The sequence below is a fragment of the Hibiscus syriacus genome, unplaced genomic scaffold (assembly GCF_006381635.1).
Source record: "Hibiscus syriacus cultivar Baekdansim isolate YM2019G1 unplaced genomic scaffold, ASM638163v2 tig00000340_pilon, whole genome shotgun sequence".
NCBI lineage: Eukaryota > Viridiplantae > Streptophyta > Magnoliopsida > Malvales > Malvaceae > Hibiscus > Hibiscus syriacus.
This window is the reverse complement of record NW_024061783.1, coordinates 1,352,997-1,376,657: the sequence shown is the minus strand read 5'-3', so window position 1 is coordinate 1,376,657 and position 23,661 is coordinate 1,352,997. Positions and strand designations below refer to the sequence as shown.

The 23,661-nt window shown below is 36.0% G+C and overlaps 1 protein-coding gene and 1 pseudogene across 1 annotated transcript; one reads left to right on the top strand and one right to left on the bottom strand.

Moving 5' to 3' along the window:
- Positions 1-151: 151 nt before the first annotated feature.
- On the bottom strand, positions 152-21,379 carry LOC120184148 (annotated as a pseudogene).
- On the top strand, positions 21,290-23,646 carry LOC120201574. The gene is made up of 2 exons (XM_039202162.1): positions 21,290-22,012; positions 23,126-23,646. The coding sequence occupies exons 1-2, from the start codon at positions 21,404-21,406 to the stop codon at positions 23,483-23,485; spliced, it is 969 nt and encodes a 322-aa protein (XP_039058093.1). The 5' UTR covers positions 21,290-21,403; the 3' UTR covers positions 23,486-23,646.
- Positions 23,647-23,661: the final 15 nt, after the last annotated feature.

Genomic DNA, 23,661 nt, shown 5'->3' with positions numbered 1-23,661 from the left:
CAGCATAACATAGCAATATAATTAGATGTAGAAAATGGTTCGAGATTTTTCTCGAGTTTATTTGAAGTTCTTCCCAAGTTTCAAAATCAATTGCTATCGTTGATGGATTACATGATAAAACAACGGGGAAAAAACCCTTAAAACTGGCCCTTCAATGGTCAAAATCTTGGAAGCAAGGAGCCAGTTGAACGACTCCGATGGTTGCACCATGAGCATTAATGCAACAAGAACATTCTTCCCGGTTAGTGCAGACTTAAGCAACACAGATTGCAGTAACAGTCCGGTGCACGAAACCGACCGGCTGCAGTTCAGTGTAATGACTTCAGTACTTGATGTTCCCCGTAGATTCTTGTAAACCACGTCCCTTATCTTAACACCAGTTTCCTAACATAAAATCGGTTCTCTTTTGGTAAGTTTTCATCTCTGAATTTGTTCGAAAATGACCCGAGGGCTCGTTCGAATTACCAGTTCCCGGCAAGCACCCCTAACATTGCAGTAGTTTTGATCTCTGATTATCGGGTTTTTCACCGACTCGAAGGATAGATTCTCGAATGTAACTCCTCGAACATAACCTTTCCCAACCTTGCAAGAACTTGCAGTCAATATTACAAGATAGCAATACAGACATACTTGAGAGTTGTGTTTAGTTACCTGCCATGTCTTGATTCGAGCTCCATTCGTAGTTCCTTTGAAGGATACCGTGTTTACGCGAATGTTCCGCACTTGCACGAAGTTTCCTGCTCTTCCTAAGCTTCCAATGCTGTTTTTTTTAACAGAGAAAAAATAGAGAAAAACATATCAGTAGAGTCACAAGTGCTTTGAAAACTACGTTGCTCGACAGTAGATGTGCAGCCACGTGAGTAGAAAGTTGAAAAATCCTAGAACAATCACCATGTTCCAAGGGATTAAATGCTCAAATCTCATAATATAAAAGCTTCACCTTATTCCATGGCCAGGTTCACACTTTACATGAGAGATATGGATATTAGTAGTGTGATCTCCGAGACACAATCGTCCCCTGTTGAGGAAAGTGATTTGATTTTTCATCGGATATGAACTTTTTAAGAACTATGTAAAACAACTCATGTATTGGCATGAAAAGATTGTTATACGTTCCAATTATACTGTTTCTGATGAATATATTGCTAGCTGAACTGATATGAATTCTATCGGTGTTGGGGCTGGTGTCCGGAGCTGTTATCACCACGTTGTCGATGATAAAATCGTTGGTTCCTCTTTTCAGGACATGCGTTTGAGAACTATTTGTCGTAATCGGTTTTCGTCCGGGCACGAAATATTATTTTTGGCGGGGAAATTGATGTGAATAAATAATTTTGAAAATAATTTGTGAGTCGCCATCGACCTTTTGGATCAGGTAGGTCGAATACCTAAAAATTTTTCTTTTAAAAGAGTTTTTTTTAAAAAAAACATCAATTAAAAAAAATGAACTGATCTGCGTTTTATAACCAAAAATTCGTTCTTAATAATAAAAAGGGATTCGTGGTCGGTTACGTTTAGGGAAGGATTAGCACCCCTACAACGCCCAAAATTGGTACTTTTTAATTATAAATTGTCTCTATTATTAAAATTATAAAAATTCAAAAATATATTTAATTTATAATCCTATTATTTCAAAATTATATATAAAAAAATATTTATTTATTTAAAATATCAGAAAAGAACTTCTAGGTGCCTTAAGACAGCTCTTTTCTTTGATATTGATAAATATTAATTTAAATAATATTGTTTAAAAAATATCAGAATAGGACATCCAGTTGTATTAAGACTGTCCTTTTCTTTGATATTAAAAATAAACATTAAAAAATTTATTCCAGATTTATTATATATATATTTATGAATACATAAAAATATTTAAAAATATAAACAAATAAAATTAAAACAATAAAAATACCACTAAAACAATATTTTAAAAGCAATAAAATAAATGAAAACTTATAAATTAAATGACTAAATTATAGTAAAATTAAAAACTTAATTCAATATTAATCAAAGTATTAGGGATTAAACATGCTATTTCTTTATTTTATTTATTTAGTGACTAAAATAAAATTATCTAAAATTCGGATATTATAATAAAATAAATTAAAAATATAAACTAAGGATTAAAATATTATTTATTAAAATTAAGGGTTTAAATCTGTTATTTATCCTAAATATATTATTTTAATATAAAGGACTAAAATGAATAAAATTAAAATTAAAGAACCAAATTAAAAGGATTATAAATTTGATTTAGTGACTAAAATGTAAAGTTTACAAATTGGGATGACTGCGGACGTGGTTTAACTATTCTATAATTACGCGCATAGTCCTTCCCAAAACGACGTCGTTCGGGAAGGACTATATATGGTCCAAAACCGGCTGGCCCGAAGGGCCAGCCTTCATTTTTTCATTTCTGTTCTCTCTCTAACTGAGAGAGAACAAATTTCTCTGCCTTCTCTCTAGCTTCCCTCATCGGAGGGAAGCCGGTCACCGGTCGGCCACCGTGTGCCGCCGTGAATGCAACCGCCGGCCACCGCATTTGGTGGCCGGAAAAATTTATTTTCACCCTAATAGATAGATCGGACCGTCCTAAGGACGGTCCCGGTGTTCTTTTCCCTTAAAAAGCTCCTAATAGGAGCGAATCTACAAAAATACCTTCGGCGTTTCGAAGGTTCTGGCGAGATCCGGTGGCGGTTGGGGTTCTCCGATGACAGTAAGTTTCTCTTCTTTCTTTTTCTTTTCTTTCTTTTCTGTTTCTTTGTATCTCTCCCTCTGTCTCTGGTTTTTCTGCTTGCAGATGGGGTGATGGCTTTATAGCCATCACCGGTGTTCATCTCAGACCGGTCCGAAGAATGCTCTTTGGTGAGTCACCGGACTCCCAGTGGTGACTCACCGTTTGGGGGAGACGTGTGCGGCTACGGCCAGCCTTCTGGACTCTTCGGTAGACGTGGTGGAGGCTGGAACGTTGGTGTGGCGGTGAAGGCTTCTGGAAGCAGCAACGGCGGCGCTGGGACGTGTCCCTAGGGTATAGATACCCTAGGGTTTCCTCTGGCAAACTGTGGACCGTTGGATCAAACCAGATCCAACGGCTGGAATTGAAGATGGCGGCTGAGGAAATTAGGGTTAGGAAACCCTAACTGGAACCCCAGATGTTTAGGGTTTCTGGTTTAATCTGGACCGGTTCTGGTTTGTTTGTAACTGGGTCGGTCCAGTTGTAATTGGTCTGTAATTATTTATTTATATAGATTTATTTAATATATATTTAATAATAATAATAATAATAATAATAATAATAATAATAATAATAATAATAATAATAATATGGGTAAAAAATTAGTATCTTCAGCTGCCCCTCTTTGCTCATTCTTGTGTTAACAAGAATAGGGCAAAGATGAAAAGATAATAAAATTTTTTATCCATTTGGCTTCACTTGATTATAATGGAGATATTGAATAAATTCTTCTCTTTCTTCAGATGAGTTCTTCTCATTATGAACTTTCTGCTGGGGATGATGATCCATCAAATGATGAATTCAAGCAAAAGATTGAACAAGTTCTTCTCATTATGAACTTCTTCTTCCTTCTTCAGATGACGAGTTCTTCTCATTATGAACTCTACCTGGCAATGTTGATCCATCCAATGATGAATTCAAGCAAAAGATTGAACAAGTTCTTCTCATTATGAACTTCTTCTTCCTTCTTCAGATGAGTTCTTCTCATTATGAACCTTCTCTGGAAAAGATAATCCATCAATTTGATGAATTCAGAAAAAAAGGTTGAACAAATTCTTCTCATTATGAACTTCTTCTTCCTTCTTCAGATGAGTTCTTCTCATTATGAACTTTCTCTGGAAAAGATAATCCATCAATTTGATGAATTCAGAAAAAAGGTTGAACAAATTCTTCTCATTATGAACTTCTTCTTCCTTCTTCAGATGAGTTCTTCTCATTTATGAACTTTCTCTGGAAAAGCTGATCCATCAAATGATGGATTCAGGTAAAAGGTTGAACAAGTTCTTCTCATTATGAACTTCTTCTTCCTTCTTCAGATGAGTTCTTCTCATTATGAACTTCTCTGGAAAAGATAATCCATCAATTTGATGGATTCAGGTAAAAGGTTGAACAAATTCTTCTCATTATGAACTTCTTCTTCCTTCTTCAGATGAGTTCTTCTCATTATGAACTTTCTCTGGAAAAGATAATCCATCAATTTGATGAATTCAGGTAAAAGGTTGAACAAATTCTTCTCATTATGAACTTCTTCTTCCTTCTTCAGATGAGTTCTTCTCATTATGAACTTTCTCTGGAAAAGCTGATCTTTCAAATGATAGATTTGAATCTTTGCTAAAATCTTTGAAATTCCTGTTAGAAATTCAACAAGAATAAAAATGAATGAAAATGCATCTATTTTTGCAAATGCCTAAATATGATGCATGAATATTAAGTTGTTTGATTTTAGACTGGTGAATTGAGTATTTCTTCAATTGTAAAAACCCAATATATCTGTCTTCTTCAAATCAAAGAATCTATCATCTTTGACAAATGTAGATGTAGATATAATGTCACAAAACCTCTTGAGAATAAAACTCAATAGTATAAACTCTTGAAAAGCTTGCATTCAGGCAACATGTTGATTCTGATAACAACTCATCTGATTATGAAGTGACCTTTCAAGATGATTTCACAGATATCGGTAGTTCTTTTAATACCGAGAAATCTTGAATTCTGATTCTGATGAGGAGAATAAACTCAATAGTATGACTAAGGCTGCTGATGTACTTCTTTTAGTAAAAGATAGGAAGTCATTATGCAATGATCCCAATTACAAGCAAAGGCAAAACTTGGGCTATGATTTTTGAAAAGGAAAAAGCAGAAGAAACTTGAAAATAAGATTCTTAATGAAGATGATCATGCAGTTCATCTTTCAATTCCAACGATCGGTTCTGGGGTTCCTACTGAATCAGATCAGATAACTCAAAGAACACTTCCAGAAGATGCTATGAACACATTCATGTTCTGAATTCAATGATTGGTTCTGCCAAACCAGATCAGATAACTCAAAGAACACTTCCAGAAGATGCTATTGGCAAATTCATCTTCTAAATTCACTGATTGGTTCTGCCAAACCAGATCAGATAACTCAAAGAACACTTCCAGAAGATGCTATTGGCAAATTCATCTTCTAAATTCACTGATTGGTTCTGCCAAACCAGATCAGATAACTCAAAGAACACTTCCAGAAGATGCTATGAACACATTCATCTTCCAAACTCAATGATTGTTCTGTCCAACCAGATCAGATAACTCAAAGAACACTTCCAGAAGATGCTATGAACACATTCATCTTCCAAACTCAATGATTGTTCTGTCCAACTAGATCAGATAACTCAAAGAACACTTCCAGAAGATGCTATGAACACATTCATCTTCCAAACTCAATGATTGTTCTGTCCAACCAGATCAGATAACTCAAAGAACACTTCCAGAAGATGCTATGAACACATTCATCTTCCAAACTCAATGATTGGTTCTGCCAAACCAGATCAGATAACTCAAAGAACACTTCCAGAAGATGCTATTGGCAAATTTATCTTTCATTTAATTGTTTGGACTAGGATATCATAATGCTTATTTGATGTAGAGCCAGAATTTGTAGATTCGAAGCATTTCCATGCTATTACACTGAAAAGGGCTATATAATTCTGCCAATTAAAAACAGAGTTTCTCTTATTCTGCTTCCTCCATGTGCTGATGCTTTTCCATTGACAAAGAAATGATGGCTTTCATGGGATCCAAGAATAAAGTTAAACTGTTTATAAACATGTACAGGAAGTGCCAAATTGACAGAAAGGATCTGTAATGCTCTTGAAGCTTATGACAATGAGCCACCTTCAAGTGTCCAGAAGTATGTTCTTGATGAGTGCTGAGAATGGAATCTAGTATGGGTTGGAAGGAATAAAGTTGCTCCACTTGAACCTAATGAGGTGGAAATGCTTCTAGGTTTCCTTAAAAACTATACACAAGGATCTGTTTAGAGACATGTCTCCTAGTGATATCAATATCTTGTTTCTTTTTGCTATAATCAGTGCTGCAACGATCGCCTTCTACTGTCTTAGTATATCTTTGAAAATAGATGTGCAAGAACTGAATGGTGATCGGTTGGAACAATTGATGAGTAAATTTGGCGGATTCGACCTTGTTGTCGGTAACATCCCGTGTAACAATCTTGATGTTCATGGCTTTAAGCTAGTGATGATTTGCCTACTTTGTATTCCATGTATTTAAAAGTATTAACATAAAGTGATATTCAGAAATCTTTAAACTATTTCAAAATTATGTTAATTCAATAGAAAAGACTAAATTGAATTTCCAAAAATAAATTGACTCTCAAATAAATTGAACTTGAAATAAATAGAATTGTATTCAAAATTTTGGCAAGCATAAGAATAATAAAAATTCAAATGTCTCAACAAATTATAAGCATAAGTATTTCTAAATTAATCAAGTTGATACAATTTAGAGTAATGATGTAAGCTTTTGTCTGGAAGATCTCAAACGTTGTCGAAATGCTTGTAGATGTGAAGTTTCTTCCAAACTGTCAAAATCTTAAGAGGGTTCAATTGCCAGATGCCTAATATCAACCTGCATTTGAGCCGCCTTTTCAGGTTTTCAACTCAAATCCTTCCTTTGGTTACAAGATGCCCTTTGCGGGTTTTCACCTTGACCCCCTTTTTTTTCTTCTTTTTCTCTTTTTTTCTTTTTTTTCTTTTTTTTCTTTTTTTTTCTTTTTCTTTCTTTTCTTCAAGCATAATATTTCTTGACAGAATCTGAGTTTATTGGATTTCTCAGAATTTTTCCATCCATTTCTGCCAAGATCAATGCTCCTCCGGAAAAGGCCTTTTTCACCACGTATGGCCCTTCCCAATTAGGCATCCATTTCCCACGGAAATCTTTATGTATAGGCAAAATCTTTTTTAGTACTAGATCACCCTCTTGGAATTCTCTTGGATGTACTTTTTTGTCATAAGACTTCATCATCCGTTTTTGATACATCTGTCCATGGCAAATAGCTTTCAATCTTTTCTCCTCAATAAGGTTCAATTGATCAAATCTAGCTTGGATCCATTCAGATTCATCCAATTTTATTTCTCTCAATATTCGAAGCGATGGAATCTCAACTTCAATTGGTAATACTGCTTCCATCCCATAGACTAAAGAAAACGGTGTTGCCCCAGTAGATGTTCGAACAGTAGTTCGGTATGCATATAAAGCAAAAGGTAACTTCTCGTGCCAATCTTTGTAAGTTTCAGTGGTCTTTGTAATGATTCTCTTGATATTCTTATTTGCTGCTTCAACTGCCCCATTCATCTTTGGACGATATGCCACTGAGTTTGCATGTTTGATCTTAAACTGTGCACAAAGTTCAGTCATCATTTTGTTGTTCAGGTTCAGAGCATTATCTGTAATGATCCTTTCTGGTAGGCCATACCGGCAAACTATTTCTTTCTTTATGAATTTGCAGACTGTGGACCTCTTAATATTGGTATATGAAGCAGCTTCAACCCATTTGGTAAAATAATCAATTGCCACAAGGATGAAACAATGTCCATTCGATGCTTTTGGTGTGATTGCTCCAATGACATCTATTCCCCACATAGAAAATGGCCAGGGTGCTGTCATTACATGTAAAGGAGATGGGGGTACATGAATCTTGTCTGCATATATCTGGCATTTATGACATTTCCTTGCATAATCAATGCAATCTGTGTACATAGTAGCCCAATAGTATCCATATCTCATTATTTTTCTGGCCATGGAAAGACCATTTGCATGTGTTCCACATATTCCACTGTGTACTTCTTCAATGACGTTTCGAGCTTCGCTGGTATTTAAACATCTCAATAGCATTTGATCATTGCTTCTTCTATACATAATCTCTCCATCAAGAAAATATCCAGCAGCCATTCTTCTCAAAGTTCTTTTATCAATTTCCGATGCATTTGGTGGATAACTTTGATTTTTGATATATTGCAGAATATCATGATACCATGGTTTACCATCTACCTCTTCTTCCACACTATAACAATGTGCAGGAATTTCATATACTTGCATTTTGATTGGCATCATATCAACCTTCTTAGTTGCTTGAAACATAGCAGCTAATGTAGCCAAAGCATCTGCCATTTGATTTTCTTCTCGAGGGAGATAATTGAAGGTAACTTTCTCAAATTCCTTCACTAATTCAAGGGTAAAATTTCTGTATTCCAACAATTTGGGATCTTTTGTTTCCCATTCTCCTCGCAATTGATACACCACCAAAGATGAATCTCCATATATCTTGAGAAATTTGATTTTTCATTCTATAGCTGCTTTCAATCCCATGACACAAGCTTCATATTCCGCCATGTTATTGGTGCAAAAGAACTCCAGTCTACTTGTAAAGGGATAATAAACATTTTCTGGAGAAATCAACACTGCCCCGATTCCTCGTCCCAAAGCATTAGATGCTCCGTCAAAATAAAGCTTCCAAGTTGCAAATTCATCATTTGTTCTGACTTCTTCATTCATGGATATGCACAACAAATCTTCATCGGGAAAATTGAAGTTCAAAGGCTGATAATCATTTGATACACGACTGGCCAGAAAATCAGCTATGACACTTCCTTTTATCGCTTTTTGGTTGACATATATAATATCAAACTCAGATAATAACATCTGTCATCTAGCCATTCTGCCTGTCAAAGCTGGTGATTCCATTAAGAATTTCAAAGGATCAAGTTTTGATATCAACCAAGTAGTATGGTATAACATATATTGTCTGAGTCTTCGAGTAGTCCACACCAAGGCACAACATAATTTTTGTATTGGTGGATATCGAATTTCACAATCAGTAAATTTCTTGCTCAGATAATAAATAGCTTTTTCTTTTCTTCCAGATTCATCATGTTGTCCTAGTACACATCCCATCGAATTTTCGAAGACCGTCAAGTAGAGAATTAATGGTCTATCAGGCATTGGTGATACTAAAATTGGAGCATTGGATAAGTATTTCTTAATAATATCCAAAGCTTCTTGACATTCTTCATTCCAGACTTCAGGGTTGTTCTTTCGAAGTAATTTGAACATTGGATCACATTTGTCAGTTAATTGAGAAATGAACCGAGATATATAATTTAATCTTCCCAAAAAGCCTCGAACTTCTTTTTTTGTATTGGGTGGTGGAAGATCTTGAATTGCTTTGACTTTATCTGGATCAATCTCGATTCCTTTTTTGCTGACCACAAATCCCAAAAGCTTCCCGGAAGTTACCCCAAAAGTGCATTTTGCGGGGTTGAGCTTTAATTGATATTTCCTCAATCTCTGGAAAAGCTTTCTCAGATTTTGAATATGTTCTTCTTCAGTTCGAGATTTGGCAATCATGTCATCTACATATACTTCAATCTCTTTATGCATCATGTCATGAAACAAAGTTACCATGGCTCTTTGATACGTTGCCCCTGCATTTTTCAATCCAAATGGCATCACTTTATAACAGAATGTGCCCCACATGGTTATAAATGTTGTTTTTTCCATGTCTTCAGGATTCATTTTTATCTGATTATATCCTGAAAAGCCATCCATAAATGAAAACCATGCATGCCCTGCAGTATTGTCCACCAATGTGTCTATGTGGGGTAAGGGAAAGCTATCTTTCGGACTAGCTTTGTTGAGATCTCTGTAATCCACACACATTCGAACTTTCCCATTTTTCTTTGGTACGGGAACAATGTTGGCTACCCATTCTGGGTATTTAGCTGCCTGTAGGAAACCTGCATTGATCTGTTTCATCACTTCTTCTTTGATTTGCAACAACATTTCTGGCCTCATTCGTCTGAGCTTTTGTTGGACCGGTTTATATTCTGGGTTGATTGGAAGCTTGTGTATCACTATATCTGTGCTCAAACCAGGCATATCTTGATAAGACCAGGCAAAGATATCTTTGAACTCTTGAAGGAGATTTATCAATTCTTGTTTTATCTGGATTGTCAGAGTAGTACCAATTTTCACCTCTTTCATTTCTTCATCTGTTCCCAAATTCACAATCTCAACCTCTTCTTTGTGGGGTAGAATTTGTTTGTCTTCTTTTTCTACCAATCTTAATAGTTCAGTAGGAACATCACATTCCAGTTCATCCTCACACCCATTGATTTCTTCCAGACATATGGGCTGCTCTAAATTTATCACTGGATTAAATTTAGGAATAAACATGCTATTAACATGGTGAAACCTGCAAATTTAAGTCGGACATATTTCCGAAAGAATATAGTAAATTTATGAACTAAATAAATGTAAAAATGTAAGAAAATGTAAAGAATGATTGCCATATGAAAATTTTAAAGAAAATTTCTTATATTTAACATAATTTCTTTTACAAGATAACAAAAAGTTTTCATATTTTTGAGCTAAACATAAAGATTAGTTCTGAATATTACTCTGCATTAATATTAAAAACTATAGGAAGATCTTCAGTGGTCCAATTGGTGAGTGTTTCTCCAGGAAGACATGGTCGAATCCTATCCAAGTATTGGCCAGTTTTGTTGTCATTCATGATCATGTTGATAAATAATCCATTCATAGCTTCTTCAACTATGTCTTGATCTTTCGTCAACTTTTCTTCTTTAAAGGCTTCAACAAGCTGCTGTTCCACATTAATTGTTCCCCCTGATCTGAATGTTGTCTTCAACTGTGGGAAAGACATGTATTTCCAAAGGATTTCTCCCCCTTTCAATTTTGCCTTTCTGTCTTCACATCTTCTTTTCATCTCTTTGTTCTTTTGCTGAAGATTGGGCTTAAACCCTAGCCCAAAACGGTCTTTTTCATCTTTATACTGATAGGAACTGAAATCCCTTGAAGATTCTTTCCTAGACCTCTCCCAGCTTTAGCTCCAATGCCTAAAGTTTGTTGTACCGTCATCTTGGTGCAATCAGACAATCTGGGATATGGAATTTTGCTTCCTTCTGCAATAAAGGTTGCATTTACAAATTCAAGAGCTCGAAAAGAGCATTCAAGAGCCTCATCATTGGTGTCGATATATGGAACATCGCTTGTTACAGACGCAATGATTTCTTCTTCAGCACTAACACATATTAGTTGTCCATCAACAACAAATTTCAATTTCTGATGTAATGAAGAAGGAACGGCTCCTGCTGAATGAATCCATGGCCTCCCTAATAAACAATTATATATGGGATGGATGTCCATCACCACAAAGTCAATATTGTACACGACTGGGTCGATTAACAACGGTATATCCATTTTTCCAAGCACTTCTTTTTTAGTACCATCAAATGCTCGCACTATATTCTGATAACTCTTCATGTGTGATTGATCCAGAGGTATTCTTTGAAGTGTGACTAGAGGCATCAAGTTGAGAGCGGATCCATTGTCAATCAATACTCCTGGCAACACATGACCATGACAATGTGTCGTGATGTTCAAAGCTTTTACTGACCCCATTCCGCCTTCCGGTATTTCATCATCTGTGAACGTTATGTAATTGTCAGCGGCTATATGTCCCACAATTCTGTCAAGTTTATTGAGGGATATATCTTCAGGGATGAATGTTTGATTGAGAATTTTCATCAAAGCATTTCTATGTGCCTCTGAATTCATCAAGAGATCAAGAATAGAAATTCTCGCTTGTTGTTTGTGTAATTGTTCAACCACACTATACTCACTGTGTTTCAAAAATTTCAAAAATTCTTGAGCTTGTTTTTCTGTCACAGGCTCATTGTATGTTGGAGAGGATTCATCATCAAATACCTTCTGAGGTATTGCCATGGCTTTTCCTTTGGCTTTCACTTGTTCTGAAGCATTGGATGTTTCGGGAGAGTAACATCTCCCACTTCTTGTAAAGAAACCGACCTCGCTCACTGCTTCAGACGTCGATGTTGTACCCAAACTCAGTATTTTCTCTTTTGGTTTTTCTAGAGAAACAGATCCTCCTACCATTGAAACATTGGTAGTATAATTCCAAGGTACCCTGCGGGTATCTTTATATGGAAATGGTAGAGGAGTGGTGATAACTACTTTCGGCCTTATTGGTGCAGGAACCGCCGTAGATGATTTCACATTAATGATCACAGGATCATTTATTCTTTGACTTGGTTTAGAATCCTCTGATGAGCAAACATCATCTTCTTTTTTTTCTGGTTCTTCTTCAAAGAATTCTATTTCTCTGTTGTTCATCAATTTTTGCACCAAATCCCTAAACTCAGGACATAGTTGAATTTTATGCCCTTGCTCCTGATGATATTCACAATAATTCTTGCCTTCATTCTGCTTTGGCCTGAATTGTTGTGGAATTATACCGGCTAAAGAGAGTTGTTGGAATACCCAAACAAACGGCGATTTAATTTCAGAAATGTCAGTTTTTGCTTTCTTTCTGTTCTCTTCCTGAATTGCATTCACGTTTTTATTTCCATGATTTGGTAATGGATGATTTGATGCAGATGATGTATTGAATTCCAACTTCCCAGTGTTGATCAAATTTTGAACCACCCTTTTGAATGCTAAACAGTTTTCAATGGAATGACCCGTAATTCCTTCATGATAAACACAGTGTGCCTTTGTATCATACCAAGGAGGGAATGGTGGTTGCATGGGAACCAAGGGATAAGGCCGTATAACATCTGCTTTTAACAGCGAATCATAGATCTCCGCATATGATACTTTTAATGGTGTAAAAGACAACCTTTCATTTTCTTTTCGAGATCCTCTAGAATCTGCTCGATTAGTGTTTGTTTCCTCTTTCTTAACCCTTGGCTGGGTTATTGTAACACTTTTCGATGAATCTTTGCTGTAAGAATTTGCATTGTTGACTTCATTCTCCTTTTTCCGGTATGTAGGTCTTTTGGAACTAGACCCATCATTCGATTCAATCTTGCCGCTTTTCAATACATTTTCAATTAGTTCTCCAGAAATGACTAAATCTGCAAAATTTCTGGTTGCATTTCCCATTAGATGATTTAAATAAGGAGCCTTCAATGTATGAACAAATATTACTGTGGCCTCTTTTTCTGACAAAGGTGGTTGAACTTGAGCCGCAGTGTCACGCCATCTCTGGGCATACTGTCTGAATGTTTCATTATTCTTTTTCTCCAAATTTTGGAGAGTCCATCTATCAGGAACCATGTCTGTTACATGGCGATACTGCTCTAAAAATGCTTTAGCCAAATCTTTCCAGGATCTAATGCTGGCTTTGGTCAATTGAGTATACCATTTTAAAGCCGGTCCTGTCAAACTATCCTGGAAGCAGTGAATTAACAATTTCTCGTCCTTCACATATCCTGCCATTCTTCGACAAAACATAGTAATGTGGGATGAAGGGCATGTAGTACCATCATATTTATCAAATTCAGGAGCTTTGAACTTGATGGGAAGGATTAGGTCTGGAACCAAACTCAACTCACTAGCGTCAAACCCATAGAATGATTCAGTTATTTCCACAGATTTCACTCGTTCTTCTAAGCTCTTGATCTGTCTGGTCAGCTCTTCATTTACTTTTTGTTTCTCATTCAGCTCATTCAAATCTGGGATCAAATGCTCAGTATTAAGATCCCCTATTTTCACATCGGATATAAGCGGATTTTTGCTTGAAGATGCAGGATCCACTTGTTGATCTTCATGTGGTTTGACTTCTTGTAATGCAGATGTACGAGCATTGATTTGTATAGGTGTAGTACCAGAATGATAAATTGGTTCTGGTGGAAAACCTAGAGGATACATAGATTCTTGATCAAAAGATACAGGATTTTCAGGCATTTTTCCAATAATAGCCTGCCTTTTAAACATATCCTCTATTTTCTTCATCATACTGTCTTGTGAATTTGCAATACTAGCTTCAATTTTTTCCAACTTCATTCTCATTTCTTCTTGTTCTTTATGATGTTGTTCCTCAATACGCTGTATTTTATCCTCCATAATTCTCTTAGTAGCTTGTCTAGTACCGTAGTGATGTAGTATTTCTCTTTTGGCCAGAGTAACTGCGATTGAAAAATCTTTTAATATTATTTTTTCAAATTTTAATTAATGAATTTTAACTTAATAAATAATAATTCATAGCGAAAATTATGAAATGAATGATGAATGTATGCAAAATGCATGTATGTAAAAACATTGATCCCAAAAAGTTAACTGTCATAGAACAACTTTCATCGGCATACAAAAGTTTCTTTATAATAGTTCATAACTACAGATAAGGCGTAGCTTTCCTATTAAGCTCTATAATTTCTTTCATTAACCATGACATCTTCTTTCCGCACTTAGAAACTGGATCAACATGATGCTCAATTATTTTGGCTTCAACAGCTAGTTCCCCAACATATCTAGCAACTTCGCTCATTTGTACCATGGCCTCGAACACCATATTGCTTCTTTCTTCACTTCTTTCGACATAGAACTCAGTTGACTTTTGCCATTGTTCATTTGTTCCTTCAAGAGTCTGCTCTAACTCAGTGATCCTGACTTGACAATTGTGCAGAATTTTTTTCAAGATCTCTAATGCGTCTTCGCAATGAAGCATTTTCTTCATTACTTTCTTTGAGATCATTAGGTCCTAGACGAACCTTTTCTTGAAACAATGATTCTTCAAGTTGCAAAATGTAAGCATTAAACTCTGAGTTTTTGTTTCTAGACTGATCCAGATCTTCTTCCAGTTTTGTTCGTGCTTCTTGCGTTCTTTGATTAAGCTTCTGGATTTGAACATCTTTGTTTCTGCATCTTCGCATCCAATTGCTAGCCACTTCTTGTTCTACCTCAAGTCTGGTGTTGAAATTTTTTCTTTCTAATTCCCATTTTTCCTTTTCAATATTGGATTCTTCCATCTTTTGGCCTCTGACTTCAAGTTCAGCAATCAACTGGTTCATTTCAGATTCAAATCCCTTGAACATGCTATTTTTCTCACCTTCAAACTTATTCAAAATGTCATTCTTCATTTCTTCTAAATCTTTGGCTCGATCTCTTTCTCTTTGTATTTCATTCATGATCTCGCGATGCTCAGCCTTGTGTTTTATAATTCGCTCTCTTCTGTCAACCTCAAAATCTTCCATTTTTTGTTTTCCTTTCTCAAGGTTTTTGAGTAGACGGCTATTCTTTCCTTTCAAATCTTCAACTCGTCTTTTCTCGATGTTCAACTCTTTATTCATCTGTATTGTTGCTTGGCTTGATCCTGATGCTTTCCGGGATTTATATAACTCCTGGTAATTTTTCTGTAAGGCTCTGTACTCATCCTCACCTTTTTCTTTATCTTTTCTCAACATTGCACATTGTGATGAATGAAATTCAATGTCAACCCCCAACATAGCTTTATCTTGTCTCATTTGCTCTAATTCTTTCGACCAGCCTTTTCTTTCTGCTTCAAACTCAGCTCTCAAGATTTCAATCTCTGACGGGACCACCTTAATGCGATCTTCCATAGAGATATCCTCATTTTGATCTGGTAGAGGAATATTTTCATTTTTTCTGACAGATCTCCATTCTTCATAATCAGGAGTTAACATTTCTTTTGCTGCTTTAGCTCGGATACAAAAAGTTGTTTTCCAAGCTGTAACGGCTTCCATGATACTTCTTTTATAATTTTTGTTGTGGAATGCGAACTCAGATGACTGTAATCCAGCAGTAACAGGTACAAATTGACGACCTTCATACTGTCTTATGACCAGAAGTGGTGCATATCCAATTCCTCCCCATAATCCGAGCAACATTATCCAGTTGTAATTTCCACATTTGTAAATGAATTCCCTTTGTATTTGCCACGGGGCTCGCCAAACAATGTCATTGCTTTGCAGATTTCGAAAGGCATTAATCCACATATCTTTCTTAATTTCTTTCGGCCATTCCTGCTCTAGAAATTCTTTTAATGGTGAGTAATCCGTATTAAAGCGTCGGTATGAAACTTTTTCTGTCCTCCAGAAATGACTACGGATCCAAACATATAACAACTGGGTACATCCTGAGAATCGTCCACCTCCTAGCCTTCTACAAGCATTTAACGATCTGAAGGTCTCTGCTAGGATTGCAGAAGCAGGATTAATCTTTTTCGGTAGCTGTTCAAACAAATCTACCACTGCAGCTTCAACATATCCCAATACTTTTGGGAAGATGACCATACCATATATACCCAGAGCAAATAAATCGAATCGTACTTTAATATCTGGATGACTCTGAATAAGTTCTTTAATGTTGGTCCAAGCAATGCCTTCACTTTCGCCTTTTTGTTTTGTACGGGATACCACCCATTCTTCTCGTACCCCAGCAATCTTTGCTAATTTAACTCGAAAGGGTTGAGTTTTAATTGACTTTGAATAGATTCGATTATCCAAAGCCCCTTCGATATGTAGCAAAGTTGTGTATTCTTCAATAGTAGGGACCAAGTCTTCCTTATTGAGAGTGAAGCAATTGTACCCTGGATTCCAGAATTGAATTAGGGCTCGGAATAATTCATCATCAACTTCTACATAGAGCAAATATGGGATGTCTCCGTAAGTCTGATAAAACTGCAATTTTTTGTTTGAATCCCAACTTTCCCAAATGCTTCGCAAATCTTGCATATCATTTCTTTTTAGTGAAATTGAAGCATAACTGGCCAAGTCAGATACATAATCATCCTGCAGACTGTCTCCTTCTTGTCTTTGTAAATTCTCAGCCCACTGTCTTACTTCTGAGTTTAGAATTACTTGATTTGAACCCTTTTTATCCATGGATGAAGGCTTTCCAATGAGACAATTAACACAAGGATCAATGTCTTTTATCCTGTATGATGATATGCAAACAGAAAAATAAAGAACACACAACAAGAAAATAAATTAGTTTACATAATAAAAAATTCAATAATAACATTTACATAAATATTCTTTATTTAAACATGCTTTTCTGAATTTAAATAATTTAAATAAACATGTAATTTAAACAATAAATTAACAGGAAAGTCAGAATTCATTTCTCCTGTGTGTACACCTATTTTGGACAAAATTTCGGCATGACTTCTGATCGGAAGAGTTTCTAAGGTTCTTTATATGCAGGGTTTCAAATCTAAGAATCAAGGTACCCGAATTGTCTTTGTTAGTGCCCCCTTGGGTTGCTAACCCTCAATACTAGTCCATCACAGACTAAAGTGTATCGAGTTCAATTCGAGGGGATACATTTCTCTATGCCTGACACGGAGAATAAATTCTCACGAAGACATAGAGCATATGAACCCCGGAAGTTACTTGCTAGGTCTGACACGGAGAATAAATTCTCACGAAGACGTCGCTTTCACTCCCACTTAAAAGGGACAACTCAATTATAGAGCTTTATGTTATGCAATGCAAGTGTTGTGTGTGAGGAGAAATGCTCAAACCTTTGACAGAAAAATAAATAATGAAATAAAATACTTACAAATAAAATAAAACATACAAATATTATCAAAATAATAAGCAAATATAAAAATTTTGAAAAGAAAGAATTAAAAATTAAATATATTAACTTTTAATTTTTAATTAATAGAGACAATTTATAATTGATTTTTAAAAGTTTGACCGATCCCCAGCAGAGTCGCCAAGCTGTCGTAACCGGTTTTCGTCCGGGCACGAAATATTATTTTTGGCGGGGAAATTGATGTGAATAAATAATTTTGAAAATAATTTGTGAGTCGCCATCGACCTTTTGGATCAGGTAGGTCGAATACCTAAAAAATTTTCTTTTAAAAGAGTTTTTTTTTAAAAAAACATCAATTAAAAAAAATGAACTGATCTGCGTTTTATAACCAAAAATTCGTTCTTAATAATAAAAAGGGATTCGTGGTCGGTTACGTTTAGGGAAGGATTAGCACCCCTACAACGCCCAAAATTGGTACTTTTTAATTATAAATTGTCTCTATTATTAAAATTATAAAAATTCAAAAATATATTTAATTTATAATCCTATTATTTCAAAATTATATATAAAAAAATATTTATTTATTTAAAATATCATAAAAGAACTTCTAGGTGCCTTAAGACAGCTCTTTTCTTTGATATTGATAAATATTAATTTAAATAATATTGTTTAAAAAATATCAGAATAGGACATCCAGTTGTATTAAGACTGTCCTTTTCTTTGATATTAAAAATAAACATTAAAAAATTTATTCCAGATTTATTATATATATATTTATGAATACATAAAAATATTTAAAAATATAAACAAATAAAATTAAAACAATAAAAATACCACTAAAACAATATATTTTAAAAGCAATAAAATAAATGAAAACTTATAAATTAAATGACTAAATTATAGTAAAATTAAAAACTTAATTCAATATTAATCAAAGTATTAGGGATTAAACATGCTATTTCTTTATTTTATTTATTTAGTGACTAAAATAAAATTATCTAAAATTCGGATATTATAATAAAATAAATTAAAAATATAAACTAAGGATTAAAATATTATTTATTAAAATTAAGGGTTTAAATCTGTTATTTATCCTAAATATATTATTTTAATATAAAGGACTAAAATGAATAAAATTAAAATTAAAGAACCAAATTAAAAGGATTATAAATTTGATTTAGTGACTAAAATGTAAAGTTTACAAATTGGGATGACTGCGGACGTGGTTTAACTATTCTATAATTACGCGCATAGTCCTTCCCAAAACGACGTCGTTCGGGAAGGACTATATATGGTCCAAAACCGGCTGGCCCGAAGGGCCAGCCTTCATTTTTTCATTTCTGTTCTCTCTCTAACTGAGAGAGAACAAATTTCTCTGCCTTCTCTCTAGCTTCCCTCATCGGAGGGAAGCCGATCACCGGTCGGCCACCGTGTGCCGCCGTGAATGCAACCGCCGGCCACCGCATTTGGTGGCCGGAAAAATTTATTTTCACCCTAATAGATAGATCGGACCGTCCTTAGGACGGTCCCGGTGTTCTTTTCCCTTAAAAAGCTCCTAATAGGAGCGAATCTACAAAAATACCTTCGGCGTTTCGAAGGTTCTGGCGAGATCCGGTGGCGGTTGGGGTTCTCCGATGACAGTAAGTTTCTCTTCTTTCTTTTTCTTTTCTTTCTTTTCTGTTTCTTTGTATCTCTCCCTCTGTCTCTGGTTTTTCTGCTTGCATATGGGGTGATGGCTTTATAGCCATCACCAGTGTTCGTCTCAGACCGGTCCGAAGAATGCTCTTTGGTGAGTCACCGGACTCCCAGTGGTGACTCACCGTTTGGGGGAGACGTGTGCGGCTACGGCCAGCCTTCTGGACTCTTCGGTAGACGTGGTGGAGGCTGGAACGTTGGTGTGGCGGTGAAGGCTTCTGGAAGCAGCAGCGGCGGCGCTGGGACGTGTCCCTAGGGTATAGATACCCTAGGGTTTCCTCTGGCAAACTGTGGACCGTTGGATCAAACCAGATCCAACGGCTGGAATTGAAGATGGCGGCTGAGGAAATTAGGGTTAGGAAACCCTAACTGAAACCCCAGATGTTTAGGGTTTCTGGTTTAATCTGGATCGGTTCTGGTTTGTTTGTAACTGGGCCGGTCCAGTTGTAATTGGTCTGTAATTATTTATTTATATAGATTTATTTAATATATATTTAATAATAATAATAATAATGATAATAATAATAATAATAATAATAATAATAATAATATGGGTAAAAAATTAGTATCTTCTCGAACCTGGCTGAGACTGCTGGTTTGGTAGGACTCGAAAATCATCGCCTGCGAATGCATCAAACACGGGAGCTGAACTTCAGGAATCATCTTATTGCTTCACTGGTGTTGAGAAGCGTAATGAAAATCCAGAAATCTACTTACTGTTGGTGCGAATCAGAAAACGAACTTTGCTTCAGGAGATGACACAACTGGTACTACCAGGTGTGGATGATATCTGCATGATTGGTTCCACCAACCCCAGCCTCGTCCGTCAATCTCGCTTCGACCTTTGATTTCGAACCCTGAAACTCGGTTAAACATTAGCCATCGTCCCCGATCGAATCCCTCCCATGTCTGGGGTGAAATCGGAGATATTATTCTCCCCATTATCTGATAAGTTACAGTAAGAATCACATCGTCTTTTACAGGGAAAAAAACTGGGAAAATGTTCATTTTGGCCATACATGAAACTTGATCTCTTTAGCTTTGCATGGACCATTAAAAGTGAGTGGATGCAACAAGAACGTTTGGTTCTCTGGAACTAACCATCTTCAACCTCCCTGCTACATACCAAACTCCATGCCTTCGAAAATGCCTGAAACAAATGATTAAATGAACATGTTGAACTCGAACTCTCATTTGGGGTGAAAACTGAACTAAAACGAAGTGAATTTACCTCAGAACTATCAGCAGTTCCACCTCCGACAGCACCAAAATCCAAGACATCTCAGAAGATTCAGAACAATGAAGGCAAAACAAGTTGCCTGCAAATGGATTCAGAAAGAACAACGTCAGAGCATTTGCATTTAATCTCGAAGATTTAAAGATGTTATGAAAACTCACCATTTGCATAAATGGTCCCTTGTAATGAACTGAAACTGCACTTTAAAGTTGAGTTGATTGGCCATTACAAGAGAGAAAAAGAAGAGTTTAAAGAGCTTGATTGATGATTTCTGGGAAGCTTCAAAGATAAACAAAACAGAAGCAAAGAAGTTACATTTATTTGCTCCTGAATTTGTGTGATGAATCATGAAAGAAATGGAAATCAAGGGAATGTAGAATGTGAAAAATGCAACCCCAGAGAGGAAGAGCATAGTAACGTTTCCAAATTCTCTTTTTTTTTTCCGATTTCCATGGCTAATTTTTTTCTAGGGTAAATTACACGTTTAGTACCTAAAACATGTTTTGGTCTATTTTAGTACCTACACTTTCAATTTTTTCAAAATCATGCCTTAAATTTACTTTGTGTTTCATTTTAGTACCCTCTGTTAAAAACTTTAGTTTTTCTCGTTCAAAATTTAACGTTAAGTTTTGAAAAAATTAAAAGTTTATGTACTAAAATGGATCAAAATTGGTAGTTTATATACTAGACTTTAATGGTGGGATACTAAAATAAAATAAAATAAATAAACCTTAGCTATTGTTGTTATTCTTTGAGGTCCCAAATTCGAGTACCAGAAATGTAGGAATTTGAGTGTTCAATGTCAATTGTTGATAGTTATATTTGAATAGATATTGTCTTGTATTTACTCCAAAATAATTAAAAAAATGTATTAAAATGGATCAAAACTACTAGTATAAGTACTAAATGTAATTTTACCCTTTTTTCTATGTTACTGCAGCAAGACAAGAGTTAATACCTTTACCCAAAAGCTCACAAGCCCAGGCTAGATTTTCCCCAGTTCCAAAGATCCGATCTATCGAACTCCACAATTTTCCTGGAAAATGCATTGAAGAGAAAGTTACTAAATCCCCATGGCAAATGCATGGAAAAGAGAAAGCAGCAAAGCCCAGAAGTTCCTCTCACCCAAAACCCTCCTTCCTCTCCTCCTTCTCACCCTCTTCGTCTACCTCTGTTTCTCTCTGCTTTCCCCTAAAAACCCCACCTTTATCCCCACAACTCCCTCTTATAGCGCCCAAAAATATGCCCAGAATTTCCCAATCCCTCCTTTTAACTGCCGTAACTCACCGCAAGCCCATCCCATCATTGCAAACAACGTAGAAAATCTCAAACACCCTTTCATTTACTCCCTAGCTGATTTAGGTTCCCTCCCCGACAAGCCTCATAAGAACATCGTGAGACTTCTTAAAGGTAAGCCCTTTCGCAAGCCTGACATATCGGCCACCGTTCAGGAATTTCTGGAAGGGAAAAACAAAGATGGGTTTTTCGTCGATGTCGGGGCCAATGTCGGGATGGCGAGTTTCGCGGCAGCTGTTATGGGGTTCAGGGTGTTGGCTTTTGAGCCGGTTCTGGAGAATTTGCAGAGGATCTGTGATGGGATTTGGTTTAATAGGATTGAGGATTTTATTACTGTTTTTGAAGCAGCCGCATCTGATCGTAATGGAAATATTACTTTCCATAAAGTACGAGTCTTCTAATTCATGGCTTTCTTTAGGCCGATTTGATGCACCAAGCTTTGAGATTAGTGAGCTTATAATTTAGTGTTAATTTATGCTTAGCAAAATAATGTATATTTATGTTTGTTAACTGAACGATAGTATAGAGGTGGCTTATGAGGTGTTAAAAATGGGAACTTAGTGAAACTGTTGAACTTGTTTGCAAGTTTGATACTTTGGAAACAATTTTCATTTGCTGCATTTTGAGTTCTTAAGGCTCTATGAAAATGGAACCTATTGAGGATCCGGGTTCAAGTAGCTGCAGGGTGTGTATAAAGTTATCATTGGCTAATAAAAAATTCTTAACATATATTACCTTGTAATCAACCAAACTATTTGGAAAAAACTGCTCTATGAAAATGAGGAACCTCCTGGTTGTTCCATGTGATATTTGGGATGGAGAACAGTTCCATTTTGTTCCTTGTGCAACTGCCCTTTCCTTTGTAGGTTAGGTGCTTCAGCTGCTCTCAATGAATCCTGTTCCGGTCTTTACCTATAGAACTTGCCTTATTTTTTTACCTTATGTTTCAAGTCAATGGTTAGCTTACTATCGATTATATCCAATAGCTGGTGAGGGCCAGATAAACTCTCTTGGGTTGAGATCATCAATGACAATTGCTCATGAATTCAATTTAGAATGGAATTTTGGGATACTAAAACTTGGATTCTTCTCTTTTGGTACAAAGGGGGGGGGGTCATAGTTTCAGGATAGTAGAAGATCAAACTTGGATGTTCCTAGGTACTGAGAGCCTCAATTTCGATTATGCAGACGTTGTGCTCATTGCTTGAAGATAAACCGGTGTGATAATTTGATTATGATTTCACAATTGCTAGTCACTTTTCTACGAATCTTAGTAAATTTTGATGGACGAATGAGAGAGCAGGTTACATGGTAAGCTTTGGGGATTTGGGTTGAGAGAAAAAAAGATAATTGATATGGTTTTGCCTTATAGATTATCTGTTGTCGTCATTTTGTCGTTTGGATTTATTGTTTATCCATTCTCATATACTGCTTCCTTCTTTTACTGTATTATCATTCCTTTTTGCTTCTCATGTGAAAACCTTTGCGTTTTTCTCCAGTTGGTTGGCCGGCTTGACAACAGTGCCGTTTCTGCCGTCGGTGCGAAGCTGGCATTCAAGTCCAATGAAGAAATAGCAGTCCAAGTGAGGTCCATCCTTCTGGATGAAGTAATCCCGGAGTCAGAGCCAGTGCTTCTACTTAAAATCGATGTTCAGGGATGGGAGTATCATGTAATGAAGGGAGCCGAAAAGTTATTGTCCCGGAAAAAAGGCGAAGCCCCCTATCTAATCTACGAGGAAGACGAACGGCTGTTGCAAGCAAGTAACACTACGGCGAAAGAGATAAGGGACTTCCTAAGTAGTCTGGGTTATACTCATTGCACCCTGCATGGTACAGATGCTCACTGCACCAAGAATTAATGCAAGTACCACAAAATTTTCCGTCGATGACAACCTAACTGCAAATCTGTTCTTTGGCTTGCCATCTCTCAGCCCACAGTGGATGCAGTTTATCCAAGTACACATTTCCTCATGTTTATGATAGAGTTGTACTGAGAGAGCCTCACTTTCAGTTACCATTCTCTTTTTATAGTTGA

What these genes read in the sequence shown, in the direction of transcription:
- LOC120201574 (XM_039202162.1), top strand. Translation starts at nt 21,404, where the DNA reads ATGGCAAATGCATGGAAAAGAGAAAGCAGCAAAGCCCAGAAGTTCCTC. An exon ending in GAAATATTACTTTCCATAAA is followed by an intron (nt 22,013 to 23,125) that starts GTACGAGTCTTC and finishes GTTTTTCTCCAG; the next exon opens with TTGGTTGGCCGGCTTGACAA.